Source organism: Empidonax traillii, unplaced genomic scaffold (genome assembly GCF_003031625.1).
Source record: "Empidonax traillii isolate 1590-97213 ecotype Southwest subspecies unplaced genomic scaffold, ASM303162v1 scaffold34:size3740991, whole genome shotgun sequence".
Lineage (NCBI taxonomy): Eukaryota > Metazoa > Chordata > Aves > Passeriformes > Tyrannidae > Empidonax > Empidonax traillii.
In genome coordinates, this window is record NW_020955227.1 from 862,098 (window position 1) to 880,046 (window position 17,949).

General features: G+C 45.4%; 1 protein-coding gene across 2 annotated transcripts in view; it reads right to left on the bottom strand.

Annotated features, from left to right (window-relative positions):
- The window catches only part of ABL1 (ABL proto-oncogene 1, non-receptor tyrosine kinase), a 78,699-nt gene that overhangs the window by 31,587 nt on the left and 29,163 nt on the right, over nucleotides 1–17,949 (bottom strand). The window contains exon 1 of one of the 2 annotated variants that reach the window (XM_027911665.1): nucleotides 763–1,178. The exons of the other annotated variant lie outside the window; for it this stretch is intronic. Coding sequence (XP_027767466.1) covers nucleotides 763–847 — 85 coding nt within the window. The 5' untranslated portion in view covers nucleotides 848–1,178. Of the gene's footprint in view, nucleotides 1–762; nucleotides 1,179–17,949 lie in introns of those variants that run through there. 2 annotated transcript variants of the gene reach the window in all.

The window sequence follows — 17,949 nt, forward strand, 5'->3', positions numbered from 1 at the left end:
GGGTCGGACACAGGGGGTTGGGGCTGGATGGGGGGACTGTAACGCTGCTCCACAGGTGGGGTGTGAAGCCATGAGGTCACACCAAGCAAGACCTCACCCCAAACTCCCCCCACCCAGCACGGTGCCTCAGTCGCCCAGGCTTTCCATCCCAACTAGTTGAGTCCATATGTTCAACATCTCATTGTCTACGAGTAACCATGGGTGTGACTCAAAAATCACTTCTTGAAAGCAAGCATGCGAGAAAATTCAGCTCAATGAATGCCTGTGGAAAGCGAACTTAGAGAGGGAAAACCAAAATTAACTAAGACATTATGCATTAACGCTCGCTGAAAATATTTTACGGATGGGCTCATCTGAATTTTCTCCTTGAGTCTGGAGTTAGGTTTTTTTCACATCGAAAATAAGGGGCATCTTCCCTCGGAAAGAAAATAAATAAAGCCGAGGCCTGAAGATACAGATTTGTTTATGGGCTCAGCAATAAGATCACTTGACATTTTACGACCATAAATGGTAGAGCCGCGCTCGCTCTGTATAACTGCACTTAATGAAAGGCACCTGGGTCTGGACGCCGCGAACACCCCTCGGTTTATTCACCCTAACAACCAAAAACTCAACCTGAACCTGGCCAGTACCAAGCGTACCCCCAAGCCTGGCCCCAACTTCCAAGAGCGGGATATAACTCGTGTCTGGGATGGTGGCGGGAGCGGGTTGTGCCCCCCCCCCCGGGAGCACAACCCAACCCCAGCCCCTTTGGGTACTCACCTTCCAGGTAGCAGCTGGAGGAGGAGGAAAGCCCCTTCTTCGATTTGCAACCCACCAATTTCAAGCAAATCTCCAACATTTTCATTTGTTAGAGTTTGGCTTCGGTTGTCTGGTTTCCCTTTCCTCCCCCCCTCCTTCAGCTTCTTCTCGCACTGTGGAATTATCCGTTAAAAGTCTACAGAGAAGTCTAAAAAGATCCGGTAGGAGTCGGAAAAAGTCCAGGAGAAGCCTAAAACAAAATATCCAAGAAAAGTCGACGAAATCCAGCGCTCTGAAAAGCATTACAAGGGCGAGCCTGAGAGGCAGAAAATCCAGGGGCCCCGCATCTCCTCTCCCGGGGAGTTAACTCCAGCCATCTTCCCTCCTTCCCAACTCTTTTGGCGGGAGAAAGAGGAGGAGGAGGAGGGGGAGTAAAAAAAAAAAAAAAAAAAAGGGAAAAGGAAAAGAAGAAAGAAAGAAAAAAAAAAAAAAAAGCCAACCAAGTTGGGCAGAGTCAGTCGTGGTGCCGGGTGAGCGCTGGGAGCTGGGGCTCCGCTGCCAACAAAGGGCCCCTCAGCCACCGCCGGCCTCCATGACATCAGGCATCCAGCAACGCCCTCGCTCCTTAACCTCCTCCTGCCTGCGCCTCTCCCGGCAACACGGAGGCCAGGGGGAAAACCAACAGGTTTCCCACTCCTGGGAGAGCCTCTGCTCTGTTTGGGAAGGCAGGGGGGGAAGAGGGGGGGGGGCTGGAGGAGCGAGGCTGCTGCGCTGGCGCTTTGTGCGCGGCGGTTGCGCCAAGCGAAGTGTGGGCGATCGGCAAAGTCTTCAAAGCGCGTCATTTCACAGCGGATTAAGGGGTTGTTGGAACACTGGGAACGGGGAGAAGCAACCCGAGAGCGATGCCCATTTGTAACCCGGCACAAAAAGCGGCGGGGGAGCTGGAGCTCCTTCCCAGGGATCCTGTCTTAGCATCTCTGTGCTAATTACAGGCAACGGGACTCAGGTTTCAGCTGATGCAGTGGCACAAGCAGGATACTGCCAAAAGTTTTCGCTCTCCTGCTATCTACTGTTCTTTTTTTCCCTGCAAACTGTGCCCTTCCCCTGCAGGTTTCTCAAGGCTATGCGTTAATTAGTGCTCTCTGGTTTTGCATTTTTAATAGATTATTTTCTAGCATCATTGTGTGTGTCCTTTTTGAAACAACCGCCGCTTTTGTTACATATTTATATATCTAACGGAGATAGCAAATTGCAGTTTTTTCCACTCAAAAATCCACTTTCATCTCCCAGACCTCAGGGAGCTTTTGCTGCTCTGAGCAAGAGGTGCTCAGGGGAGTGGAGTTCATCAGGGGTGCAAAACAGAGAGGCTGGAGGAGACGGCCTGGGAAGCTGATCCCGGCACAAACCACACTGCAACGTGTGGAGTGCTTGGTGTGTCACACACAGAGTCAACAAAGCAGCAAATCTTCATTTCTGTCCCTGAAAACTTGCCTTCACATCTGACAGTTTATTTTGGCAAGGTTACTGACTAGCTAGTGATCTTTTGCCCTCCAACGTTTTCAAACACTGAATACTTGAGGGGAAACTCTGCATGCTTCCAGCATCTGAGGACTGTGCCTCCGAAACAGCAAACATTGCTCAGACTCTTTAAACATTATTTTACAGCATTACTTTGCCTCAGTCTTGTGATCCATGGGGTGTCCACATGAAAGACAGCTTGGAAGAAAATCCTTGATCTCTCAACCCGTGCTGAACTGCAATAATAGCATTTGCATCCTTTTTTTTTTTTAATACCACAAGTCTCATTTCCAGCAGAGAAATAATCACAGTAAGGACAGTGGGACATTCAAAGCACTGTCATGCTTTTCTCAGAAAACATGAATGTGGATATTCCCATTTAGTATATCAGGAAACAGGGAGAGCACTTCAACATTTCCTCAATTCTCTCAGTCCAGCAAAGAGATGAGGCCCTAGATCCCATCCCCACCTCTGGGAGACTGCACAAGCACTGGGAAGACAGTGATACAGTTCCCTCCATGTTCCCTGTCCTCCCTCCACTTCTGGAGGAGGATTTCTAGAGAAACCAATACCTATCTACTTGTTTCCTGCCCGCCTAACAGGGAACTTGTGTGGAAATGCAACAGGGGAAAGAAAAAAAGGAACGAAAAGAAAAGAGGAGTTAAACAGATTTGGAGGAGAAAGGTTACATAAATCACAGGAGGAGCTCAGTCCTCACGTGCTTTGGCCCATGTTTACAGAACTGGGATGCAATGATGTTTTAAAAGCAGACCAAGCATCTTGCACGCAACTTCTTTTCCATGTCAGGAGCATCCCCATCCCTATCCTGCTACTCCTGCAGCTGTAGGAATGAGGAATCCCCACAGCACTCCCTGGCAGTACAAAGGCTGCCCCCCATGAACACCACCCAGACATTACAATTAAGGTTAACACAATGAGCACCAGCAGAATTAATGCGGATTACATTCCTGATGAACTCCTGGGGTTCTTATTCCTGAAGAAGAATGCCTCATCTCAAATTAAATTAACCCGCTTGCAGAAGAACCTCACTGTAGGAGAAACACATCCACTTGGGGAGTTAAACACAAAGAGCTATCCTGGGATAACTTCCTCTGTAGATAAACAAATTAATTCCCTTTATGCTTCCAGGCAGACACGCTTGTGTGGTCCCTGTGCTACAAACATCATCCTTCAACATTTCCTCTTTTGTGTCATGGCAAACCAGGCTGTAAATACTTTGAGCAAACACCCTCTGCCTTTCCTGAATGCCATGAAATTAACTGGTGATACAGAAATAAAAGCCATATTGGTAGTGTCACACAACCTCTGCCACTCTTCCAGCTGTCAGCTATTAATCCCTTTCACGTTTGTTTGTCATACACGCATCTTAGAACAAAATCAGTCATGAAACACGTGCAGAATTCTGGACTACAATGACTGATGCAACCTTCAACTCAGGCTCTGTGCTGCAGAATAGCAAAACAATTTGGTTAGAATCAGGCTCAGAAGGTCTCCATTTCCAGCTCCTGCTTAGAGGGCGGCTGTCTCTCTAGATCAGGCTTTTCCATGCTTTTTGCAGTTAAACTTTAACCGAGTCTGCTGAGCCACAGAACGCTTTTCATCCTCTTGAATCTACCCAGCTTTGCCTTTCTGCAAGTTTTACAGTGTTGCTTCTCCTCCTTTTGCTGTGCCCCTCTGAGAAGAGTCTCCAGCCCCCAGTTGGGTGGTTATGAGAGCACTGGGACGCCTCCCATCCCCTCTTCTCTGTCCAGGTTAAAGGCAGCTCCCTCGGCCCTGGGGGGCACCGCCGGCTCCAGCCCCCGCCAGGCTCCCTCCGGTGTGTCAGCATCTGCTACGGGGGAAGGAGGGAGCTGGACAACGTGCTCCAGATGTGGCTTCACAGGCGCCAAAAAGAGGGAAATAATCACTTCCCTCGACCTGCTGGCTCTGCTCTCGTTAATGCAATCCAGTGTCCATTAGCCTTTATTGTTCATGCTTCTACAAGAGCACAAACCTATTCAGCCAACGGCTCTCATGTTTGAGCTGTTTCTAGCAGACAGATATATTTGTTCTTTTCTTTCTTAAAGCTACCCAAAATTTGAGGACAGGTTTTTTTCCCAAAAGAGAACAATCACACACACGACAGCAGCAGCGAAAGGACTGGACCCCATGAACAGAAAGTGAGTTTTGGCATGATCCCACGTGTTAGCAGCTGGAGTGAATTTTGTTGCGATACCATTAAAAACAGCTTGAGTGTCCGTCACCCATTTAAAAGCAGAGCTTAATTTTGGTTTAAAGTCCTCTTCTGAAACATGGAAACTAAACAAAAGTTGAAGTCTCAAACTCTGGGTGTTTTTTGATAGTCCCATTCAGATGGTTTGGGATGGAAAAAGTCACTTGAAAGCATCACAAAGTAGTGGTTAAAGCTAAGGAGGAAAGGAGCGTGCCAGGAAAAGAGCTTACAGTTTTGAGTTACCTGTGCCTTATCTTTCTCTTCTACAAATGCAGTTGAGAATTTCCCCACAGGTGATAAAGACTATGTGTATATGAAAATAATCAAAGAAGCCTACGTCAAAATCCATGAATGACCACAGCATCTGCTAGAGATGCAGCTGTAAGAAAGTTGGCCTTTGATCCGACAGCAAATGCAGCATTGCCTGTTTTCCCAGGGGCTTGTCCAGCTTTGACTGACAGATTCCAGTTTTACTTTGGATTTTCAGGTCCTCCACTACTAAATGACTTCATCCACTCTTAGATACAAAGTGCCAAACGTTCAGGAAGATGCTGGTGTCTATTAGATCGAGAGGACCAGCAACTTTAAAATCCTGGTTACTGAACTCTACCTTCTTGGCAAGTGAGGCACCTGTAAAACTGTTTGCAAAGAATACAACTTCAATGGGTTGATTACATTGAGTCACAAGAGCTTTGAGAAACTCCCTCTGCCAAAGAAAGCACGGCAGAAGGTGAGTCTGAGACTGGCAGGGTTCGAGGTGAGTGCACGTCCCACACCCAGCCCGTTAAAATCCACCTCAGATTTAAGTAACTGTCTCTTGAGTCAATCACCTCTTAGTCTCAAGGAATTGTTCAGACACCTTGTAACTGCTCCAAAGGACGAGTGAAAACAAGTCCTCCAGGACACTCCAAGGTTCTTCACTTACTGGAAATGACAGCACTACTCACAAGGTGATGACTTTTGGGATTTATTGGTAATACCTGCCCTGTAACGGGCAGAGGGTGAGAAAAGTCCTCCATGGTGTGTGCACACAGAATGACTAAAGCAGCCCAGTAAGACTTTCCAAGTGTGTTCATGCACCTCAGGAGAAAGCCCAAGCAACAAGATACTGAAGGATCTCCCAACTTCCACCATTCTGGTGAGCACTAGGAATCCTTAATACCACTGGTTTTAGGAATGCACACCCAGATAAACAGGGCTGAAGTGGTTTTACTGCTCTGCCCAGATGTGTGTGTGTGCCTTCAGAGATGTGTGTAACGTGTACTGCCACCCCAACTTTCTCCAGCACTGCCCAACCTCAGAACCACTCCACCTGTGGAGCGTCTCTCTTCTTCCAGCTTTTTACTTGGAAATCTCTGCCTTTCCTTTTCCAGTTCATACACAAAACATTTTTAGAGACCACTGTTCTACCTTCCTGTTTAAGCTCTTCTCAAAATCCAGCTGACATGTTTACAACAGCTAGTTAAAACAGCATGTTAGAAACAAAAGCCTCTTGCTACTACTCTGACCATTCTACAATAGGCATTATTGTAAATAAAATAAAAAAAAACCCACACATGGATTTGAACAAAGGCAAGCTAACACCTGAGGGCAAAGAGTGTTTGCCTTCCTTCAGCCACCATCCAGCACAGTATGAACGGCCCTGCAAGAGCACAGAGAGGTATCTGCACGTACAGTGAAATATATAACACTTCTGGCACTTGGACTTTGCAAAACCCACTCTCAAACTTCAAGAAAAAAAGAAAAGCCAGGTTACAAAAAGTCCACAGTACACAACAACGGGAAAGCAACGGGTTTTGCAATAGAGCATGTGCATTTGTTGGGTTTCCTCCTTGATTTAACAGATGTTTGTTATTTGCAATTTTCATGAGTGAAGGAGGCGGCTGAGAAGTGGTGGGATTTCGGAGATGGGACGTTCAACTATTTGAAATTCCTTTCAAGCAACAGGGCAGAATCCTTATTTTTTAAGTTAGTAACGAGGCAGAAGGTAACTACTAAATTCCTGCAGTGCTGATCTGTCTTCACTGTACTCATGTAAAGACACAAGATAGATTGTGGGCTCCCCAGGGAATTGCCTGGGGTATTAGCATTTGAAGCCTGCAAGGTTAAATTCAAGTCCAAAGGGCCTCATCACAAATCATTGAAAAAGTTTTTTAGGCCTCTTTCATTAAATTTTTTTTTTTTTTTGAAACATCTGCAGGCAAAGAAGCTTCTTGCACTTTTCTGATCTAAAAAACCAGAAGTGAACCTTAAAGACACAAAAATTGCACAAATTCCTACTCACTATAATGACTGAACTTCCCTTTGTCCAGGCAGTTTATTAAGGTTGCAGAAGGGAGCAGGGACTGGGAGTTTCTGTGCAATGGGTAGAGTCACATCAGTTTAGGAATCCTACTGAAGCTCGGTGTTTTCTGCCAGACCAGGGAGGAGAGGACTCTCAAGAGAGCCAGGATGCAATCAGAGAAGATACATGCTTGGAAAGTATCAGCAAATAAATTTTAGGGAAATCTCTTTGCCAAATACTGACTCAGATCTTGAGTGGGAGCATTTCCGTATTTCTTTTAAATGAAAAGGCAAGGAAATGCAGATGAAACAGTTAAAGTTAAAAGAAGAGGTTAAAACTGGGAGCTCAGAGCTGATGACTTTGTGGGCTTTTCTTGAGTAACTCTGAGCACGTCCACAGGAAGAGCCAGAGGGACCAGTAAACAGGGTTTAGTCCTGCCAGTAACTAAGTGGTTAATTTCTTCCATTCAAGAGCTGAAAAATCTGCCAAAGCAGAAGAGCAGGCCTCAGAGATCAAATTACACATGAGGAGGGGGTGGAAGGGGAGAAGAAGAAAAGAAAACAAGTATTACTGAACCACTGCTGCATGAGACCCAGCGGGGATTAGGAGGAACATGGAGGAGGAGAGGTTTATCCAGCGCTGGCTGTAAACACACGCTGGTCCGTGCCTGCACCTTGTCACTCCCACTGTGGGAACATTGACCTGTCCTGAGCACCTGAACACCAGCCAACTTGGAAAACCCTCTGTGCCTCAGCCACTGAGTTCACATTATGGGACCAGCTGAAACTCCTTCCTCCCCGGCTCTCTCCACCCAGGCAATGTGGTTGTGCTGAGTTTTCTCTCCCAGCCGGAGAGTTCGGGTTTAGGTCTGGGCACAGATCTGTGGATGTGCCCTCCACACCTGCTGCTGCCACAGGTATGGGAAGCACCAAAGCACTTGAAAAGCCAAGAGGAAAAAAAAAAAAAAACACACAGGGCAAAGAATAATCCACAAATAAACAAATAATCCATCAAACCTGAAAGCGATTCAGCCCCTTTGCCTTAAAGTCGATCGCACAAAGGAGGTCTCACAGCAGTATTAACATTTTTATAGCCATTTCCAGGCCGGTGAAGGTTCCCTTCCCAGCCACACATCACTTCTATTCTCACTCACCTAAGCTGTTTCAGCACTGAAACATATCTTTGTTTCAGCAAAGATTATCGTAATTTTCTGAAATGCAGAAAATTTCAAGTAACATACTCACACAGCAACAGGGGAGAAGGATAAATTCAATTGCAAAGATCATTTTTCTCTAGGGATCCAATCCTAAACAGTGCCTTTGAACAGTATCAATATCGACAGACAGTAACCTTTACAACATACATGTTTCCTGACACTGCAACGAGTGGGCTTTTTTTTCCAATTAAAATAAATAATAAGTTAAAAAAACCAAACAAACCCCCCCCACACAAAAAAAACTCAAGCCAAAACTCCAAACTCCAGTGCCTTCCACTCAGGAATTCCAGACGTCACTAATTCACCCACAGGGGAACACTTATTATTTTGAGAAAGAAGTAGAAGCCCTTTGTAACTACAGAAATAAAAAACAATCCATATAAGTATAAAAGACACTATATAAAGCCATCTACAGTCACTTGATTTGAATTACACTATTTATCCACCCTCAGGATCTACTCTCAGCCTCCTTCAGATGTCCAGGTAAGTGCCTGGTGCTCCACAGCACTAATTGCTTATTATTCCCAGTGTAAGAAATTAAATATATGCTCCCAGAAAGGAAAAGCTTCCAGTTAATTAGAACTGCCTGCAGCAATGGTTGCCTCCAAACAGTTCAGCATTTTATTTTGTTGTCAGGATACAATCTAAGAAGTTTTAAGAGTCCTGCTGGGACTATGACGTAAAGGCAGGACCAGTGTTTTTTCCGGTGAAGACTGAGGCCAACAGGAAGAAACTTCAGACAGAAACAAGCTACTTCACCATGAAGAAAGGCAAAAATAAAATGTATATATACACACCTCTGTCCTGGTCCAAGTGGAGCAGGGAGGCAGGAAGAGGTCTCCAGTTTACTCATGCACTAGTGAGTGCAAATGCAGTTCGAGTGCTAGACCTAGTGCTAAACTCTCACGAGTTTAACACACTTTTTAAATTCACAAACATAAAACCACGTTTTTATATGGATTTTTTTTTTTTTTTTTTAAAGCTAGGGAACATTCCTCCCTAGGTCACACCACTAAGGCAAAGCAAATGTCTGATGCTGAATTCATAAGGGCCAAAAGTTCTTAAACTAAACTCTTTCAAGATGAGTTTCCTTGGTATGCTTAGAGCATCATGCTTGTCATATCTGCATTTAGATTTAGAAAATGGCATGAGACTGTGGGACACCTCCACGTTTTCTGCCTTTCCAGGCAAAAGTGGTAAGATAAAGAAAGAAGGTGTAAAAAAGAAATCAGTGCTACTGACCTCTAGTAACCCCAAACTCTGCCTGTTCCATGTATGTTGAGAAATCCAAAATTCCTTTCTATTCACTCCCCCTTTACCTGCCCACCACTAATCAGAGCCATTCCCAGAGCAGATATGTTACATGTGGTCTGAGGTTTACAGCTGTTGGAGTGAGTAAAGACTGGAGATTCTGTCTGCCCACATACCAGACAGAAAATAGAGAGAAGTGCAGAGGAATCAGGGAACAGTGACTGCCAGCACCCCACAAGCCACCCTAGAGCTGCCACTTTTTTTCGTTTCAGGCTCAGCTGAGTCGCTTCGCTGTTGAGGGAGAGAAGTAAATCTTGAGGATCTGCAGAAGTGATCAAACAAACAAACACAACAGTAAAATATACCTGTCACTGCTCTGAAAACTTGCACAATGGAGCAGGAGAGCAGGAAGCAGCAAAGTGCTACAGGCAAGTGTTGAGGTGAGCTGGGAAGAGATTGTGCTGACAGGGAGTGAGGATCTTCAGCCAGTTAACCCCATCTAAACACAGAGTGCCTTGGTCCCACCTTTCCCATCTTCTCCCTTGTGTTGGCACAGAGCTCACACAACCATATGGTGACCCAGTTCAAGAAGGTGAAGGCTCTCCTGACTGTATGTTCACACAAAGAACAGTGCTGGCATCGTGAGGGGGCTAGGAAAGCTGTTTGTTAGTTCAAAATACTGAGAAAATAATCTGTATTGACAGACTGCATGAACACCTTAATCTTGCCAACCTTTCCTGCTGAGAGAGCCACAAACAAATCCCAAAAAAATAAATGCGAATGTCAGACTGGACCAGCTACAGATCCATTTCATTAATCATTCAGAGACCCTCAAATGTACCACAGAGTCATTCAGTGCTGGGAGACTTGCTTCCACCTGAAATGGAAGTACTTCAGCCAGCCTCGAGTAACTGGCTGCACTCCAGTCTGGATCTAGGGAATGCAATGCCTCAAATTCCTAGAGAGCTGACAGATACCCAGATATGCAACAGTGCTGCAATACAGACAGTGCTCTCTGGGAATACAGCCTGGGGAGGAACCTTCTGCAGTAACAAGTTCCTCTGCAGCTCCTCTCTAAGCCTCTCCTGATTCTGGGGGTGTTCCATGAAGCTCCAGACAGAAGATATGACCAATTTGTAATTAAATTCACAGCTTTTCCTATTTCTGATTGATGTCCATACTGAAGTCTCATGTCAGTGATATGTGAGTCAGGTAGGCTTTCAGTCCCAGATTTAATTGTCCATGGTGTGCTCAAGATTCCCTGTGCAAGTTCCTCTGCCTGTCCAGCCAAGTTAGAGATGTTATATCAAATTACTGCAAGAATAAAGACTGAAAATTAGTGAACAAAAGCAGCCTAAAACATATAGCACTGCATGGGAAGGAAGGCTCTGGCCAGGTGGGAAAACCCAGAGCAAAAGCCAAACATCCCAATTTCCTCCCTTCTCTTGGTTCAGCTCAATCTTTGCAAGTCCTGCTCCTGGAATGTGACCAGAGGATTTTCAGAGGGTGAAAGAGCTGCTGTGTTCCCCTAATCCCTCCCTACACCACACACAGCAGTTAGGGTGCCAGGAGAACCTATTTTAAAATTAATCTCAAAGCAGAGGAAAGTGTGGAGAAAGAAACAGGACTAGAAATCTCCAGCAGCTCTGGAGTCAAGGGGGATGAAACCTGGGCACTGCAATAGAGGATACTGAGGAGGTAACACAAAAGGATTTTAAGCCATGTAAGACAACATTTTTAAGATCAAGAGAAAGCACAGAGGAAGAACCCCACAGACTATGTTTCTGAGCAAGCTAAATACAAATCAGGTGCCAGCCTCAAAATCCACTGCTAGGAGGTACTATACCAATGTGAAACAGTAACCCACCCAATACACCAACTTCCAGCTTATAGACCACATTTCTCATGTACTTCAAGGGCACTCACATTCTTTCCATCAAGTGGAGCTGCCTCACGGCAGGATTTTGAGACTCTTGATGTTGAACTTGATGGAGGCTTTTCACAGCTCATCCAGGGTGTGCTCGGTAGGAACAGCACATCCTGCACCACCTGTGAACAGCCTGCACATGCAGAAATTGTAACAGACCTGACAAGGAGATAGATCCAAGGACAATTTTTTTTTCCCCTTGCACAAAAACACTTTGTTTGCATCTGAGAGAAAGGAGGTTTTCCTGTGTTGCAGCACCAAGAAGCCTGTTCGGGGGATGGGGGGGGACCAGGTATCCCAGATGACAAGCTGTTCCACATAAATGCACTGGGACTCCCTGAGGTCTCTTAAACTCAGAGAGAGGAATAACAGAAATGCAGTGAGCTCGACAGCCTCAGGACAAAAAAGTGCTCCAAACCACTTCAGTCTCGAAAGCTTGAGGAGTCAACATCGTATTAATTGGAAAATACAAAGGCTTCCACAAATGCCTGTGAACACTGATTACTGCCCTGTTCTGAATCCACTCTCTTCAAGCTTCTTGTAATATCATAAGAAAAAGCAAACATGAACAGCAATGAGGAACAGCCTCTTCTGAAACCACTTCCAGGAACAGGGATTTTTTAAACAAAATACATTAAGCGAAACCATCTGTATTAAGGGTCAAACGCCATCTGAGGCTGAACGTGCAAAAATAGCCATTTTACAAAATTTTGGGCAATTGCCCCTTTGTTGGTTCTGTTTTTAATACGAATAACCAGTGGCATGGAGGTGTTACCAAGGGGGTAAAGCTTGAGCAAGGAATTTAACTCGGCAGCTCCTGAGGCTACAGTGCCAAGAAAACATTCCTGCTAATCCTGGTGCTGCCCTCTCCAGAGTGCTGGGAGGAAGGTTTGCTCAATCCCATTCCCTGAGCATTGTACTGCCAGGCAGCGCGGGGTCCGGCACAGGGGGTTCGGAAATCGGCCCTGGATCGATTCCCAAAGGAGGATCCTCCCCAGCACTGCCTCATCCCGCTGCCAGACAGTCAGTTGATGTGAATCACAAGGGATGCTGCTTTCACAAGACTTGCTGGCAAAAGATGGGTGACAGAAGAGGTTCAGGGAAAGTAAAAAAAAAAGGCCACTTAAAGCTGCAGAGCCACCAAAGATGTGTTTTGACCTGTTTCAGCAAAGGAAATTAGTGCTGGGACTCAGCAGGATTCAGAAATGGTTGGCCATTGCTAAGGATAATAAATATTAAGCCAAAATATTCAACATTTATATGGAGTCTGCAAATGGGCACCCTGTACAAGGCTGATGCATCATTGTACTGCTTCAAATACATGTTGATTCTTTCCCACTCCAAATTCATCCAACTTATCAGAGAAACTAAGAAGAGAAACTTTAATCAGAGAAGCAGGGAAACCTCAGTGCTTCAGTGCAAAGGGAATGGAGCAGATCCTGGACACTAAGCTCCTCAAATATTTATTTAATGTAAATTGTGAACTGATATCGCTATACAAAAGGGGAAAGTGCCATGAAGGGGAATCTGCCCTCAGAGAGCCTGCTCAGTGCAAAAGAGGGAGAACAATGACATCTGACTATGGCCTTAGTGACCTGCTGTGGATTTGATAATATCCAATAAAGTGCAGAAATATTTCCGTATTCATCACTAGCAGAGTCAGACTGCAATCAAATATTGCAGCTGCAAAGCCAAAAAACTCATTAATCATTTTTTTTTCTGGAAGCCAAGGAAGGTGATGATGGAAGGGAAAACTACGATTCATTTGTTTTCAACAAAACTGCCAGCAAGAAGGCCAAAAGAATACCAATTTCTCATTTTTTTTTTAATTAACATTTACATGCTAACATGTAAATCCCCACCAGCTTTTTAAGCAGGCAAATATTTAATGGATCCAACATAAATGCAAATCCAGCTATCAGAAGTCAAATTGCACAGCTATGATGTAATGAAATAGCTTTGCTTTATGGGGATGAGGTCACAGGTTTGAAATATGGCCTTAGGTGTAAATAAGAAAAAAAATAATTTTTTCACAGAAGTTGCAAAACTGTAATGCAATTACTTGCCTGATTCTCAGATTTTATAGGAATTTAAATTCAACTCCAAAGATATAAATGAGTCATCGATTTGCATTAGGATGGCTGGGGACCATATCACTCTTCAATCAGCATGAACTAATGAAGCTTTCATGGTCTGAATACAACAGCTAAACTGTAACACTGAAGTGCATGCACATTACTCTCACAAAATGTTTTTATGTTCCTGATAATAAAGTGTCAGAATAGCTCTGATGGAGCCCAGGGACTGAGCTGCCCCTGCTTAAAAACCTGAACAAGCAGGAAAAGACAGGTTTTCTCATTTTTTTTTCAGTCTTGGCTCTCTAGAAACTGGTTCTTTCATTTTCAGAAAAGTCACTCCTGAGGATCATCTTACCTGTAAAGGGTCAGCTCGCTTTGATGCCTCTTACCCTGTCCTGCTCAGAGAAAACAACAGAGTTCAACACCTGAAATTACCCTGTCCCAGCAGGAAAAGAGCCTACCTAGAGGGGAGATTTGTCAGGACTTTTTGCTGTGTTCTACTACCTCTGCTGGGAGGAACAGCCTTATTCTGCTGGCCTTGTAAATGAGGAAAATGGGATCTCAATTCTGAAGCAAAACCAATAAGGACAAAAGCACAAGAAATTGCCTTTGAATTCACTGTTAGGCCACTGTATACTTTTCCCTTCCAGAAACAGACCATAAAGATTAATTCATCTGTGGTTTTGAGGCATCCAAATACTACAAACATCCCAGAAAGTTTGCAAATAGAACAACCAACACAACAACAGTATCATGACAGACCTTGGTTATTTCATCGGTGAGAAACAGATTTAAGAACGTGCTTTAAGAAGAGCACACCTAATCCCTGAAATGACCTGCTGTGAACCACTGCTGGATTTGAAGGAAAGAGGTATCCCATATCCACTTTGTCTAGTTGTGGGTGGACGTGAAGAGAAAGATCAGTGTCCACTGACAGCAAACCTCGCCACGGTGGTGGCACCTACGGCCCATCGGGGACTTGGGCACATCCTTACAAACCACACGGAAATTCCGCGGCAGGACCTCGTCCTCCGGGAGCAGATGAGCTGGTCCAAGAGCAATCCCAACACAGCTGCAGCGCAGCAACAGCACAGCTCGTCATGCCGTGGAAACCATCCCAGATCTGAAGGCGGTTGAAAACGTTAAGCAAAATGATGAGTGGGGGCCAAACCGAAAGGCTGCCCCCCCCCCTTCCTTCCTGTCCCTCCCAATAAGTTATTCATTAACATACCAAAATACACATATCAATGAAGAATTCATCGAGATTCCCTGAATACCAGATTACTGAGCATAATGGCAAGGAGAACTTGCTTAACACCCTCTTCCAGTTCCACACCCTGTCCCGGGTGGATCACTCATAAAGTTCTATTTTGTATTTACAGCAGCAAAACCCCCATCGAACCCCTTCCTCACCAATGCCTTCCACGAGTGCAGGCCATCTCTAAACAGAGCACTGGCCACAAAGGCTGTATCTTTAAATCCATCCCCATTTTGTTTTCCAAGTTTCTGTTTGAGCCGTTACAGCTCCCTCAGGACTCCACTGACTCACTGCATTTTCTGGATGACGCAAGCACGCTCTTCTGCACAGCTTCAAAACAGGCTCCAAACATTTCCAGTCAGAAAGTGGCCACCAAAGTTAACCACAGAAATCAGGTGCTCTTCCTGAGCGGGCATCACCCCCCAAAGCAGGGGGCAAACTTCGGTTCCTGTCCTCATTGGAGATGGATTAATCACTGGCACTTCCGCTCCCTGGGAATACTGCTAGGAAAGCTTAAGTTTCCACTCTGAAATCCTGTGGAAAATAGTTTGCTCCTGACAGAACACCTACAAAAAGCTGGCCCACCACTTCCTCTGATCCATCCAGCTCTGCCCCTTCTCTCGTGGGTTTGTGGTTCCAACCCCGTTATTGGGTGTTAAAGCAAATCTCTGCTCTGAAGCTGCACCCTTTCAAAGGACCCTGCAACTTAAAAATCCCTCCTGAATTCCCCACATCAGTTCCCAGTCTCTCAGTTCTACCTTCCAGCAAGGGTAGGCAGATAAAGGAAGAAAAATTCTGTTCAGGGAGGGAATGTTTAAGGAACACAACCTAAGTTAAGCACTTGTGCTGGTGGGAGGACTCTATGAGGAGACTTGAAGCCACCACGGGGACAGATGCATGCAAAAAAAGCTGGATTAGGAAAAGCATCTTCCATGACTCAAAACTGAACTCTGTTTCTCTTCCTTCTGAATCCCTTCACTCAGCTCTTTGTGCTCTCCCAATCACTGCAAGTCAGCAAACAGCCCTTTTATGTACATTTTTTCATACAGGAATGGTAACAAAAGCAAAATAAACACTGGGCTTCTGACTGATCTTTGCTGCCTGATAGCAAAGGCAGCTGAAAAATTCTGGTTTCTGCTTGTAGCCTTCAGCTTTTATCCACTCTGAAAGATTTCACCGTGATAAGAGAACTGGAAGTGACATAAAAATGTAAAACTGAATAATGAAGCGGAGAACAAATTCAGAGAGAAAGACGAGTGTCCTGTTTTCTCATCTCCACTAACATCGATAACACACATCTCAGGAAGGAGGCCTCCTTGCTGGAAGCCTGCTTCTTCCCTTCTAGCCAAGTTAAGGAAGATAAATGTCTAAGACAAACCTGTTCACACTTCACTCTCTAGAGCAGAAAGGAAACAGCCTTTCACTAGCAGAGGGTTGCCAACTGCTGCCTCACAGGGAGCATCTAACATTCATTTTCTCACACTGCAGAGCGACACAACCCCTGTTACCACGGACACTGCAATACCTGCAACCAGGAATATGGGGCAGACGAGGAGCTTGGAGCCACCAGGAGAAGACCAGGCAGAGGGAGTGGAGCATGTACAGGGTAAAAAGTGCAGGATAGCTTCACGTGGTAACCAAGAGTCCAACAACCAGTGCCATGGCTCCATTCCTGCTCAAAAACGAGGACTTGGAGCAAATCTGCAAAATTCTTATTTTCAGTCATTAAAAAAAAAAAAAAGGCACACAGATCTTCACAATCTATGTACAGACATCAGGAGTTTTATGTTGAACCATATGTGGAAAAGATAACGAGTGTAAATATATGCAAACAACTTTATTTAGGTATAGATTTTTTTAATTAGTATTTGCACTATCTTGGAAAGACAGGATTGAGAATCCTGCCCCGATTCGTAACAAAAAGAGCAGATTTTCTAAGCAGACAAACACTCTGTTTTAAATAGCGAACTGAAAACTGCACACAAGGCATGCTTTTGCTCCCAGTCAAATTACTGGTCATTTATCATATTTTCTGCAGCTAACTAAACTTCTTTTTCTAAATTTTTGGGTCTCCTTGTTCACTCTCTTAAAGCAACAGAGAAAAGAAATGAGCCACAGAGATAGGAGCTGTGCTGCAGGGTTTAATGCACTGGGGTAGGAAGTTGGCCGGATTCTAAACTGCTTGAAAGCACCTTCCTTCCAATCAGACTGGATCCGCAGCCCCTGAACCAAGGACGCGCTGAGGACGGCGATTAGAAAAGCGTCAGGAATTATGATTCAGAGAGGTGAATCACCACCAGCTCCCCTGGGGGGGGTGGATTTGGGATAAGCATACCCAAGCTGCAGCCCTATGCCAGATTACACAACCCCGGGCAGCAAGCACAGCCATCAGGATCGTTTACTTGGAGTCAGAACTCGGGTCCCCGTTCCCAGTCCTCCCTCCGCGGAACAGCACAAGGCGCCTGCTGCTCTCGCTGGGCTGTTTCCACTCGCAGCTTGAGGTTTCAGCTGCCCAGAAGCCCACACACCAGCACGGCCCCGCTGCCAAGCACGCGATAGAGCCCTGGCATGGAAGTCGGGCTTGATCTTCTCAAGAGCTGTTTGTTATTCAACAGCCACAGATTAGCCAGCTTCACTCCAGACTCGCACAGGAAGGGCAGCGGTGGTGCGCTCCACTCCTGGCGTTGCTTCGCTCCACTCCTTTCACCCCAGAACCTTTAGACAGCATGGACTTCATGTTTGCCCAACGCTTTGATCCCTAGCAAAAGCACATCCCGAGCTCAGACGTCACGCTTGGCCAAATAATCTGTGACGCTTTCAGATAAGGACGTTTTCTGTGAGGGTCTTTTGAATCACGGACGCGCAAACAGGGAGAGAAATTCTGCAGCCCATATTTGAAGGCATCTCATGGCTTTTTGCTCAAGTAGGAACTGTGGAATTTGGCCTGTGGTGCTTTATCCAAGAAGCCATCCGATCCCATGACTAAGTGCATGCAAAGCGACGGGGGTGGTGGGGAGGAAGAGACACGCAGGAAGATAGAGCTCTCATAGTAAACATCTGAGCTGTCTGGAATCAAGGCTGCGCTACTAAAATGAAGCCACTGCTGGTTTTCCAGTATCTTTTCCTCTGTTTATCTCAGTTGCCATGGCTCTCACTTGAATCATCTGCACAAATTACATACACATGTCCCGGGCCACATTATTTCCACTAGATCCACAGCTCCAGATCAACTTTCACTCACCTGGCAGCTGCTTGTGCCAAACAATGTCATGGGGGCCAGCGAGGGAGTGCTGCTTCACGGACACCCCTGACTGGAAACCAATGGCAGTTCCCTTAAAACAGCTGATTAATATTTCAGGAAGCGCAGAAAAGAGAAAGAACTCAAAAAATAAGGCCTCATGTTATCCTCCACAACCTGGGTTCCAAGAGAGTTGTTTCCAGTG